This window comes from Nomascus leucogenys, chromosome 13 (genome assembly GCF_006542625.1).
Source record: "Nomascus leucogenys isolate Asia chromosome 13, Asia_NLE_v1, whole genome shotgun sequence".
Lineage (NCBI taxonomy): Eukaryota > Metazoa > Chordata > Mammalia > Primates > Hylobatidae > Nomascus > Nomascus leucogenys.
In genome coordinates, this window is record NC_044393.1 from 105471529 (window position 1) to 105484527 (window position 12999).

The 12999-nt window shown below is 43.0% G+C and overlaps 1 protein-coding gene across 1 annotated transcript in view; it reads left to right on the plus strand.

The window, feature by feature from the left end:
• The window catches only part of UBE3C (ubiquitin protein ligase E3C), a 136479-nt gene that overhangs the window by 93435 nt on the left and 30045 nt on the right, over positions 1 to 12999 (plus strand). The window contains exon 18 of the mRNA XM_030826341.1: positions 3418 to 3665. Coding sequence (XP_030682201.1) covers positions 3418 to 3665 — 248 coding nt within the window. The remainder of the gene's footprint in view (positions 1 to 3417; positions 3666 to 12999) is intronic.

Here is a 12999-nt window from a genome sequence, read left to right on the forward strand (position 1 = left end):
ACTCCAGCCTGGTAACAGAGTGAGACTTCGTCTCAGGAAAAAAAAAAAAACGCCCTGTAGATGATTTTTTGATGTTACTGTCCAATTATAACAAGCCTCAAATTTCCTAATGAATCCTTAAGCTTTAAAAATTGTTAAAAAACTGATCACACCCCACCTCCCTAAGGGCATGCTAATAATTGCATTGAAGTTAAAAGATTTGGAAGAATCTTCTCATAATGTTTATACTGTAATGCTTAAAATCTTTATAAATGTTCTCAAATCAAATACTATAAGAATGATCAAGCCACAATGTGTTAAAAAGTGGTGTTTTGCTAGGCAAATTAGTAAAGTCAAATATCATCCCAGAATAATTAATTTACTTGTGAGAGAATGGTTTGAGGTGCATTTTTAACTAAAAATTTACATGTAATCAACTAATGTGATTATTCCACGTATCATCTAGTCATTGAAGTGAATCCATGCTTTACGATGCTCGTTGTCTTATCTCGGAACGATTCTCTGAAGTGTGCATGTTAGCCCCTGTTACCCATAAGTTGACTGAGTGGAATGCAGAGATTGATGGCTGTTCCTGCAGTTGGTGCTCAGAGAGCAAAGATGGGCTGGGGTCTCACAGGGATGCCCACGCACTCCCTGCCTGCACTGCACTACCTCGTTGCAGTGTGGAATATTGGGAGAAACTGTCAACGTTCCCTCATGGGATTGCTGTAAGAATTGTAAAGTGGGTAACATAGTTCCCTTGGGGCCTGGAGCTCACACTGTCGTTGACTCTTGGGTGAGAGTGAGGCACAGCTGGCTCTGCGCTCTGCTGTCGTCAGTTCTGGAGAGCCTCAATTGTCTGCTTTTGTTGGTTGGTTACTTTTATTTCATTTAATGGGCAGAATTACCATTTCTTCCTGAAGCAGAGGAAATTTCTTCCAGAAGCAGGATAGCAAGCTGGAGCCAAATGGCTTATATGTGTTTACCTGATTCCCAAGGATGACACGGACACTGACCCAGAGGTGGCAGGCACGGCAGGGCAGCACTGCATCCCTGCTGCTGTGCAGAGTGGCCCCATCTTGTCCATTCGGTCAGCGACCACTGCTCAGTGAATGGGAATTTAGTATTTCTGTGTGGTGGCTGTAAGCCTCAGACAGTCCAGTAAATTGTATTTGCCCTATTTGACACATATCATAGACTATTTACACTCCAGGTACTGTAACTTCAAAATTACTGACACGTGTACATAGCAATGTAGGGATAGACAGGGTTTTGAGGAGACTGCCTGGAGGCTTTATCAAACATTCTGCTAAACCCCTTTTCCAGAATGCTTCTAGAGGTTACATGTCCCTTGAGATGCTCCAGGGCAGATATGTTTGGGTGACTATGCACCAAAGCCGACAGAGGGAAGCAGCGCATGGGGCCTGTGAAAGTGTCGAGTGTACACTACGTGCGGTTGCTTTCCCCTGACTTCATGCAGCAGCCTGCCCCCAACTCTCATTCCCTCTCCTTCCCCCATCTTTTCTGCAAAGCACCTGTAGAACATTCTTAGGGAAAGATGAAGGACATTTCACTTACTTCCCCAAAGCTGTTCTCTGATTCAGCCTGTTTATCAGAGCACATCTTAACTTGGTCCACCTTGTGTTTTTTTTGGTTTTGGGTTTTTGTTTGTTTTTTGAAACGGAACTTCTCTCTTGTTGCCCAGGCTGGAGTACAATGGTGCGATCTTGACTCACTGCAACCTCCACCTCCTGGGTTCAAGCGATTCTCCTGCCTCAGCCTCCTGAGTAGCTGGGATTACAGGCAATGCACCACCACGCCCAGCTAATTTTTTTTTTTGTATTTAGTAGAGATGGGGTTTCACCATGTTAGGCTGGTCTCAGACTTCTGACCTCAGGTGACCCACCTGCCTTGGCCTCCCAAAGTGCTGGGATTACAGGCATGTGCCACTGCACCCGGCCTGTTTTTGGGGTTTTTAAATTTTTATTTTAGAGATGGGGGTCTCACTTTCACCCAGGCTGGAGTGCAGTGGTGCAGTCGTAGCTCACTGGAGCCTCAAACTCCTGGGCTCAAGTGATCCTCTTGAGTAGCTGGGATTACAGGCACACACCACCATGCCCAGCTTTTCTTATATTTTGTAGAGACAGGGTCTTGCTAGTGTTGCCCAGGCTGGTCTTGGACTCCTGGCCTCAGGCAGTCCTTCTGCCTTGGCTTCCCAAAGTGCTGGGATTACAGAAGTTAGCCTCTGTGCCCAGACAAAGACAATGTTTTAATTTACTTTTTTTTTTTTTTTTTTGAGGCTGTCAACGCAGGTTGGGGTGCAGTGGCACGATCTTGGCTTACTGCAACCTCTGTCTCCCAGGTTCAAGTGATTCTCCGGCCTCAGCCACCCAAGTAGCTGGGATTACAGACATGTGCCACCATGCCTGGCTAGTTTTTGTATTTTTAGTAGAGATGGGGTTTCACCGTGTTGGCCAGGCTGGTCTCGAACTCCTGACCTCAAGGCGATCCACCCACCTCAGCCTCCCAAAGTGCTGGGATTACAGACATGAGCCACTGCACCTGGCCTTAATTTACTCTTTGTAGCAAATTAGACAACCAGTAATTTTCCTCCCTTTTCAGCCAAATACAGCTTTTAAAAGATCATGTAGATCAGGGTTGTCCAATCCTTTGGCTTCCCTGAACCACATTGGAAGAGGAATAATTATCTTGGGCCACACACAAAATACACTAACGATAGCTAATAAGCTTTTTTAAAAAAAAAAAAAAAAATTACATGTCAGACACGGTGGCTCACACCTGTAATCCCAGCACTTTGGGAAGCCGAGGCAGGCGGATCACGAGGTCAGGAGTTCGAGACCAGCCTGGCCAATATGGTGAAACCCCATCTCTACTAAAAATAGAAAAATTAGTCAGGCATGGTGGCACATGCCTGTAGTCTCAGCTACTTGGGAAGCTGAGGCAGAAGAATCACTTGAACCCGGGAGGCGGAGGTTGCAGTGAGCTGAGATGGCACCACTGCACTCAAGCCTGGATGACAGAGGGAGACCCCATCTCAAAAAAAAAAAAAAAAACTCCTAATGTTTTAAGAATTTAGGTATTTGTATTGGGCCACATTCAAAGCCATCCCGAGCCACATCGGCCTGTGGGCTGCAGGTTGAGGACAAGCTTGCTGTAGATTCTGAAGGACCAATTCCCTGAGAGTTTGTGGAGGCGGAGGTTGCAGTGAGCTGAGATCATGCCACTGCACTCCAGCCTGGGTGACGGAGCAAGACTCTGTCTCAAAAAATAATGATAATATCATTGCTGTTTTGAGTCCTATGTTAAAATGTCCTTAAGATCCTCACACCCCTTCCCTAAGCCTTACTGTAAGGCCAGTTGATGTTACTGCTTTCTTGTAACATCTTTCCTCCTTACCCTCCCATTTTTTTTGAACAGAGCCTGATTTGAAAAAGCGGATCCGTGTGCACTTGCTCAATGCCCATGGCCTGGATGAAGCTGGCATTGATGGTGGTGGTATTTTCAGAGAGTTTTTAAATGAACTACTGAAGTCAGGATTTAACCCCAACCAGGGGTTCTTTAAGACTACTAATGAAGGGCTTCTGTACCCCAACCCGGCTGCTCAGATGCTTGTGGGAGATTCTTTTGCCAGACATTACTACTTCCTAGGCAGAATGCTTGGAAAGGTAAAGTAACCTTCGTATAAAAATAGACCTCGGACCAAAAGATGTTGACATTTTATGTTTATGTGTGGTTGTTATCCAAGTTTACCATAAAATACTGTTTGTTTTAAATTTGGATGCTAAATGTTGCAAAAGCACTGCACGAAACAAATTTGTATGGTTGTAAGTAGGTGCTGTGGTTTGAATGTCCCCTCCAAACTCATGTCTAAATTTGATCACCAGTGTGCCAGTATTGAGAGGTGGGATCTTTAAGAGGTGAGTAGATCATGCGAGCTCGGCCGTCATGAGTGGATGAGTGGTTTATTGTGGGAAGGGCCCTGGTGACTTTTTACAGGAGGGAGCCCCTAGCCTCGTGATGCCCTGTGTCGCCTCCGGACTCTGCAGAGTCCCCACCAATGAGAAGGCCTCACCAGGGGCTGCCTCTGGACCGTAGGCTCATGGCCTTCCAGCTGTAAGAAATGGATTTCAGTTTTTATTAATTACTCAGTTTCAGGTCTTCTGTTACAAGCAGTCAAAACGGACTAAGACAGTAAGTTACTGCCTAGTAACTATTAGTTTACTAGGACTGCTGCAACAAATTACCACACGCTTTGTGGGGGGAGGGAGACTTAGAAAAACTGAAATTTATTATTTGACAGTTCTGGAGGCCAGAAGTCCAAACTCAGGGTGTCAGCAGCAGCGTAGATTCCTTTTTAGAGGCTCTAGAAGAATCCATTCTTCTGGTTTTGCCAGTAGCCCTTGACCTTTTTTGGCTTGTAGATTCATCATTTTGATCTCTGCCTCTGTGGACTTCTCCCTGAGTGTCTGTGTCCAACATTGCCTTATTATTTTTTTTTAATAAGGACACCTGTCATTGTATTGGGGCCTGCCCTGATCCAGTGTAACTTCATCTTAATTTGATTATCTGCAAATACCTCATTTCCAAAGAAGGTTGTATTCACAGATTAGGATTTGAATTTGTCTTTTGGGGGGACACAGCTCTACCTGTTAGAGTGACATTTATAAAGTTGAGTATTCAGGAATTGTTATTAGCTAGTTTGTTTGTTTGTTTGTTTGAGACGGAGTCTCTCCTCACTCTGTTGCCCAGGCTGGACTGCTGTGGTGCCATCTCTGCTCACTGCAAACTCCACCTCTCAGGTTCAAGGGATTGTCCTGCATCAGCCTTCTGAACTGCAGGGGTGCACCACCACGCCCAGCTAATTTTTGCCTTTTTAATAGAGACGGGGGTTTCCACCATGTTGTCCAGGATGGTCTTTAACTCCTGACCTCAAGTGGTCCACCTGCCTCATCCTCTGAAAGTGCTGGGATTACAAGCGTGAGCCACTGCACCTGGCCTGTTATTAGCATTCTTAAATAAATTAGAAATTAATGTTGCTATTGTGATTAATTTCTGTAAGAATCAGAGCTATAATCATTTTCAACTTTGTAATAAAATTTCTTTATCTCATTGGTGGTTCTGTTCTCCGAGAAGCATAGTGCACGGAATTGCCTGTTTTGAGAAGCAGCTTAATTGAAAATCAGTGCCTGCAAAACAGATGGTGCTTTTATGACTTCTTTTACATAACAGTTTTATTAAAATATAACTCACATTATGGAAAATTGAACCTTTTAAAGTTCAGTGGTTTTTAATATATTCACTGTGTTGTCTGACCATCACCAATATCTAACTTGGAAGCAATGTCCTCATCCCAAAAAGGAAACCCTATGTAGTTATTCCCTATCCTGCCCTTCCTCCCCCAGCCCTGGCCAACCACTAGTCTACTTTCAGTCTGTATGAATTTTTTTTTTTTGGACATTTCATGTAAGTGGGATCATTTGTTAGATCAACTATAAATGTGTGACCTTTTGTGATTGGCTTCTTTGAGCATATTTTCAGGTTTCATTCATGTCCTAGTATGTCAGAGCTTCACTCATGTTAAGGGCCAAATCTTATTTCATTGTATGGATATACCACACTTTGGGGTTTGTTTTGTTCATTTTGAAACAGGTCTTTCTCTGCCACCTAGGCTGGAGTGCACTGCTACACACACGGCTTAGTCCAGCGCTTACGCAGTCCTGCTTTCAGCCTCCCGAGTAGCTGGGACCACAGTTGCTTGCTACCACACCTGGCTAATTATTTCATTTTATTGTAGACGCAGGGTCTCGCCATGTTGCCCAGGCTGGTCTTGAACTCCTGGCGTCAAGCAATCCTCCTGCCTCAACCTCTCAAAAGGCTAGAATTACAGGTGTGAGCCGCTACACCCAGTCACCGCATTTTGTTTACTTATTCATCCCAGGCTGGAGTGCAGTGGTGCATTTGCATTGGGAATTTGCATTGTTTCCACCTTTTAGCTCTTATGAATAATGCTACTGCAAACATTTGTATACAAGCTGTTATTTGGACATAGGTTTTTCATTTTTCTTGGGCATATACCTAGACATGGAAGTGTTAGGTCGTACGGTACTCCACGTCAAAGGTCGTACGGTACTCCACGTCAAAGTGTCTGCAACCTTTTACAATCCCACCAACAATTTGTGAAGGTTTCAGTGACTCCACATCCTTGTCAGCACTTACTTAGTGTTGTCTTTTTCATTACAGCCATTCTAGTGGGTGGGAATTGGTATCTCATTGTGGTTTTAATTTCCCTGGTGACTAATAATGTTGACCATCTTTTCATGTGCTCCATGACTTCTGTTGAGAAATGTCTATTCAAGTCCATTGCCTATTTTTTTATTGGATTGTCTTTTATTATTAAGTCTCTGAAATGCAATGAGTTACAAAATTTATATTCTCTGAGAAAGCTGAAACATTGTCAGATAAATGATTTGCAAGTATTTTCTTCCTTCTCTGGGTTACCTCTTCACTTTCATGATGATTTCCTTTGAAGAACGAACATTTTTAATTTTGAAGTCTAGTTGTGTTTTTTTCTTTTATTGCTTGTTTTTGGTGTCTTATCCATTCCCTGACCTAAAATCACAAAGATTTACACCTGTATGTTCTTCTGACAGTTTTGTAGTTTTAGCTTACATTTTGGTCTTTGATCCTTTTTGAGTTAATTTTTGTAGATTGTATAAGTTAGGCATCCTCATGTTCTTGGCACCCTTGTTGAAAATTAGTTGACCATACACGTAACACTCTGGGTCTGCCCTTATGCAATATGGCCTTGATTACTGTAACTTTGCAGTATGGGGTGTGTGCGTATTTATTAATAGCATATGGGAGTAGAACCGCAGCCTTGTTAAGCAGGGGTAGTGGGAAGGAATCAGTCTATCCTGGATATAGAATAATCCCCCTTTATTTGTGTCTCTTTGAAATGCATTGTGGTAGCCCCAGTTATTTCTTTGTTCAGACTCCCAGTGATTTTAAGTGCTCTCAGGTTTGAGAAAGGGCTCCAACATGACTTCACTGCCGTAACGGTATGTGTTACGTCATCGTCTTCAGGCCCACCATATTTCAGGTGGCAGATTTCAGGTGTTGATTTGATGTTGATTTGTGAGCTGGCTTTGGTGTCAGTTTTCAGATAGCATCTCTCTCTGTTGATGGTCACACAGCCTACTTCTCAGTTTCAGCTTCCCCTGGAGGATGTACATTTCATAATTCATTGTATGAAAATCTTTACAATGGGCCAGACATGGTGGATCACACCTGTAATCCCAGCACTTTGGGAGGCCTAGGTGGGCGGATCACCTGAGGTTGGGAGCTCGAGACCAGCCTGACCAACATGGAAAACCCCGTCTCTACTAAAAATACAAAATTAGCTGGGCGTGGTGGTGCATGCCTTTAATCCCAGCTACTCGGGAGGCTGAGGCAGGATAATCGCTTGAACCTGGGAGGCAGAGGTTGTGGTGAGCCAAGATCGCACCATTGCACTCCAGCCTGGCAACAAGAGCAAAACTCTGTCTCAAATAAAAAGAAAAGAAAATCTTTACAATGAAATCCCATAGTTCTTTCTGTTAAAGTGAGCCCCAGAACCTTCTAACTTAATAATATATGTGTGAAAATAAAGGTGAGTGTTTTGCTAGACTAACCTGAAATACTCTAAACTTGGTGGTTTTCACACAATACAGTTACAGAAGATAGAGCAATAATTTTATCTGCATGAATTAAATCTTAAGATTATATATTACTTTTTCTTCCTGAATGTATAAATCATCCAGTCTTGATTAATGTAGAAGCTAATAGTTACATAAGTCTGGTGAAGATAAACTCATTTCTCCTCTGTTTATTGACATATTGCTTATAATTGAAATTATTCTGAAGATGATGTCATTGTACAGTGCTGTACTTTGGAATATGTATATATTTACAGAAGATCCAGGGAAGAGAATTTGTGATTTTAAACCTTTCTCCCACAAATGAAGTTTATGTAAGTTATATCTTATTAAGGCTGTTTAAAATAATAAAGTTTAGACCAATAACAAAACTATAGTTATTTGAGGATGGTAGTTAACTTAGTTTCACATATTTAAGACTTTCTTTACATTACTCTCTGCGTGGAAATTCCTAAGGGGTTACTAACTTCCAAAACATATAACCATCTGATTACAAAGTTAAACTTTGTACTAACATGCTAAACATTGCTCAGATCTAAGTAAGTGTAATAGTACAACACCTAAGAGTGTGGTACCTGAACATTACATCTTTAAAAGAAGAAAATTGTATATTGATTGATTATGATATTTATTGGGTCATAATGTATTTAAATTTTCTTTAATGCATATGTTAGTGATTGTTTACTGTGATAAAGTGCAAAGAGGTCTTCAAGAGTGATCCTACAGAGGAAGAATTACCTCATGTCACTGGTCACTTCTCAATTAAAAGTTCCATTAGCAAATGATTCTTGCTTCTGGTGTGGGTCATGATTGCATTTTATCGCCTGTAAATCAGGCTGCAGACAGGGAATAAATAAACAGCCCAAGGATGTGGTAATGTCATCTTGAACTTTTTTTTACAGATAGAAGCACCTAGGTCCATTTAAGCCAATTAAGTTCAGAATATTTATTGAGGTTAATCCTTTATCATATTTGAATTCTATTTGAAAATGGCTTTTTTTCTGGCTTTAGAATATTGATTTAATTGGAATGGCATGCCTATAAATCAGATTATTTGATATGATCTTGATTATATATTTGAAAATTTTAATTAGATTGTATAACTTCAGTGTGGTTTATAATTTTTTATTGCAGTAGAATTCAGTGTGCATTTAATGTATTCTGTAGTGTACTATGGGCACTTAACAGTTTATCTTGAGATTTTCAAAAGTTGGAAATTTCTTTTTCTCCATCATTAGCATCCTTTTTTAAAATGCTCACTGAAGTTGCTGAGGCTTTAAACATCTAAATTGAGGTGAATACTAGTCATTTTGGTTGCCTTAGTCCTTAAAGGGGCAGAGCTTCTCTTGTATAATACCTTGTTTTGAACCCTAAACTCTTTTTTTTTTTTTTTCTTTTTTTTGAGATGGAGTCTCACTCTGTTGCCCAGGCTGGAGTGCAGTGGTGCGATCTTGGCTCACCACAACCTCTGCCTCCCAGGTTCAAGCGATTCTCCTGCCTCAGCCTCCCGAGTAGCTGGGGTTACAGGTATCCACCACCATGCCCAGCTAATTTTTGTATTTTTAGTAGAGATGGGGTTTTACCATGTTGGCCAGGCTGGTCTGGAACTCCTGACCTCAGGTGATCCGCCCGCCTCAGCCTCCCAAAGTGCTGGCATTAAAGGTGTTAGCCAGCGCACCCGGCAAGACAGTTTTCTATGTAAGTTTATTTCTTCAGAATTAACCATGAAATACAAATGGTTTAGATTCTACAGTAAAAATGGAAGATGTATTCCTGAATTCAGTTGATTGCTGCACCTAAGTAAGATTTCTCGGCCAGGTGCAGTGGCTCACGCCTGTAATCCCAACACTTTGGGAGGCCGAGGCAGGCGGATCACGAGGTCAGGAGATCGAGACCATCCTGGCTAACACGGTGAAACCCCATCTCTACTAAAAATACAAAAAGTTAGCTGGGCGTGATGGCAGGCGCCTGTAGTCTCAGCTACTCAGGAGGCTGAGGCAGGAGAATGGCACGAACCTGGGAGGCGGAGCTTGCAGTGAGGCGAGATCACGCCACCGCACTCCAGCCTGGGCGACAGAGCGAGACTCTGTCTCAAAAAAAAAAAAAAAAAAAAAAAAAGATTTCTCACTGTATGTTTAGCACCACAAGGTAGATTCTTTCTGCCCTTGGATTAAGTAGGTCTTGCTTACTGTTGAGTTATTCCTTCTTGTTTATTTTTCTAATCACTCCCAAGCAATAGTTAAACATCTGAAATTCATGAGAAGAATGGATCAGTATGGTATCAAGACCATTCTGTCTTTTCTGGGCCACGTTAGTTTGTCACCAAGAAGATTAGAAGCACACACTCTTGCTGGCCCCACTTAAAGTCTGCTGTTTATCTTTGGCTCTTATTTGTGCAATAAAGACAACAAATAATCTAAAAAATAGCGTTGGGTGCAGTAGCTCATACCTGTAATCCCAGCACTTTGGGAGGCCAAGGTGGGAAGATCACTTAAGCCCAGGTGTTCAAGACCAGCATAGGCATACATAGGGAGACCTGGTCTCTACCACTAAAAAAAAAAAAAGTAGCCAGGCATGGTGGTGTGTGTCTGTAGTCCCAGCTACTTGGGAGGCTGAGGTGGGAGGATTGCTTGAGCCTGGAATGTAGAGGCTGCAGTGAGCCGTGATGGCACCAACACACTCCAGCCTTGGTGACAGAGACTTTGTCTCAAAATAATAATAAAATAGGGCCCATGTAAATCCTTTTAAACATTTAAATATTCATTTAGATTTAGCAAATGTAACTTTATGAAATAAAAGCCAAATGAAGGTATATGGTGTTAATTTTATTGTTTCTAAACTTAAAATCAGCTTTGAGAAGCAGCAGTAAGTAAAGTGGTGGAGGTCATGCTCTGGAGTCCTCCTTGGCTTTGGTACAAGTAGCTAGCATTGGTCAAGCACTCAAGCTGGGAGACCGGATGGAGTGTCACGTCGTTCAGGTGGAGTGATGCTGCTGCCTGTGTCCTGGTGGTAGTGCTGGTAAGAAGTCATCATATTCAAGGAGATTTGCTGATGAATCAGATGTTGGGATGTGCAAGGACAGGAGAAGGTAAGGGGACCACCTGGGTTCTGTTCTGAGAACTAGAAGGATGGAGGTCATGTTGACTAAGCTGGGGAAGGTCCGGGCAGGAGCAGGTGTGGGGAGGGAGACATTCTTATGGAGGCTTAGTGAGGGGCAGTTGAGGATAGGGGCCTCAGGTTAGAGGCAATATCTGGGCTGAGCCATCAGCATTCCCAGGGTCCTTAAGGTCATGAGCCTGAATTAGATCACCCAGGGTATAGGTGTCACTAGAGAAGAGAAGAGATGAAGAACTGAGCCCCAGGGCTCTCCAAGGTTTAGAGTCCAGAGAGTGGAGAATTGACTAATAGAAGTTCAGGAGATGAAGCTGGAAAGGAAGGGAGAAAACCAGAAGAGTGGGATTTCAGGTGCCAAATAAAGACGGTGTTTGAAAGGAAGACAAAGGTGGGTATTGTGTGATAGTACTGTTAGACCAAGTAAGGTTTAGCACTGAGAAGTGGCCGTGTCATTTAGCACTGTGGACAAGTGATTTCTGTGGCGTGGTGAAGGCAAAAACCTCAGCAGATGGGCTGAAAAGAATGTCAGGATTGTCTTCCTAAAGTATCATATTAAAGCTGAAAATACCCACATCATATCACAACAGAAATGTGTACAAATTCATTAGAATACATGTGAAAGAATGTTTATAGCAACACTGTATAGCCCCTAAACTGGAAACTACGCAAATGTCCTTCGAAAGCATAATGATAATAAATAAGTTGTAGGATATTCACAAGACTTACTGAATGAACAAACTACAGCTACTCAAAATGGTATGAGTGAACGGCACAGACCTAACGTTGAGTTGAAGAATCCAGACACACAAAAGTACATTTTGTCAGATTTCATTTATGGAAGTTCAGAAACAAGCAAAGCTCCTTGCAGTTTTTGGAAGGCAGGATCCTGAAGCTCCTGGGAGGGTAACACTGGAAAGGGGCACAGGGGGCTTCCAAGGTGCTAGGCGTTTTCTGCGCTGTGGACCAAGTGCTTTTCCATAAGTGTGTTCGCTGGGTAAAAATGAGTGGAGCCACAGGGTTGTGATTAGGGCACTCTGCAGCAGTAGACTTCAGAGCAGTTACAAGAGGAAGGATCGGAAAAGAATTGGGGGACTGGTTATCAAGAAAACTTGAGCAGCCACTTAAGGGATATGGGACTAGGAAAGCTGTGTTCTAAAGATGGGAGAAATAACAGCATGTGTATTTGCTGCTGGAAATAAGTCATTGGAATTGCTGAGGGAGAGAGGAACTGCACCATGCAAAGTGAGGGTGTGGGGTCTAGTGCTGAAGCAGGGGGCGCCACAGGCTGTGTCCAAGAAGGGGGAGAGGAACACTGTGGGTGCAGCTGCATGAGCTGGGGAGCAGGAGCTCATTCTGACTGTGTCCCACTGTTGCTGCTTTCTGAGTGATGCAGCAGAGGGCAAGGATGGGAAGAGCAGTGTTCCCAGACCAGCCACATCTGCATCACCTGGGGACCTGTTAGAAATGCAAATTCTTGGGCTCCACCCCAGACCTTCTGAATCTGGAACTCTAGGGCTAGGGCTCAGCAAGCTGTGTGTTTTGGTTTTTGGTTTTGGGGGGTTTTTGAGACAGAGTCTTGCTCTTGGCATGGCTCACTGCAACCTCTGCCTCCCGGTTCAAGCAATTCTCGTGCCTCAGCCTCCCAAGTAACTGGGACTACGGACACCCACCACCATGCCCAGCTAATTTTTGTATTTTTTGTAGAGATGGGGTTTCGCCATGTTAGCCAGGCTGGTCTCGAATTCCTGGCCTCAAGTGATCTGCCCGCCTCAGCCTCCCAAAGTGCTGGAATTATGGGTGTGAGCCACAGCACCCAACCAGCAAGCTGTGAATAGGTTTAAATTAATAAGTGTGACTCTGATGCACGCTAAAATTTGAGAATTACTGGATTATGGAAATATAATAGGATTGCCAGTTAGTGTAGGGCTCACTTGACGTTAATATCATTAAGTGAAGTGAGACCAGCCATGTGGATTACTTGTTTTTCTACACCCGTAAACAGCTGTGTGGGTCTGACTAGGATGTAGAGTCAGATTTAACCAGGGGTGGGGTTTTTTGCCAAGTGACTATAATAAAGGGTGAATTGGTTGTAAGTTCAGAGTGGTTACAAGAGCCTACCTTTGAATCTAGGCTGTTTAGAGAGGAAATTAATCCATGGATGGAGATTTGAGGGCAAGGGAAGCTGGACGGG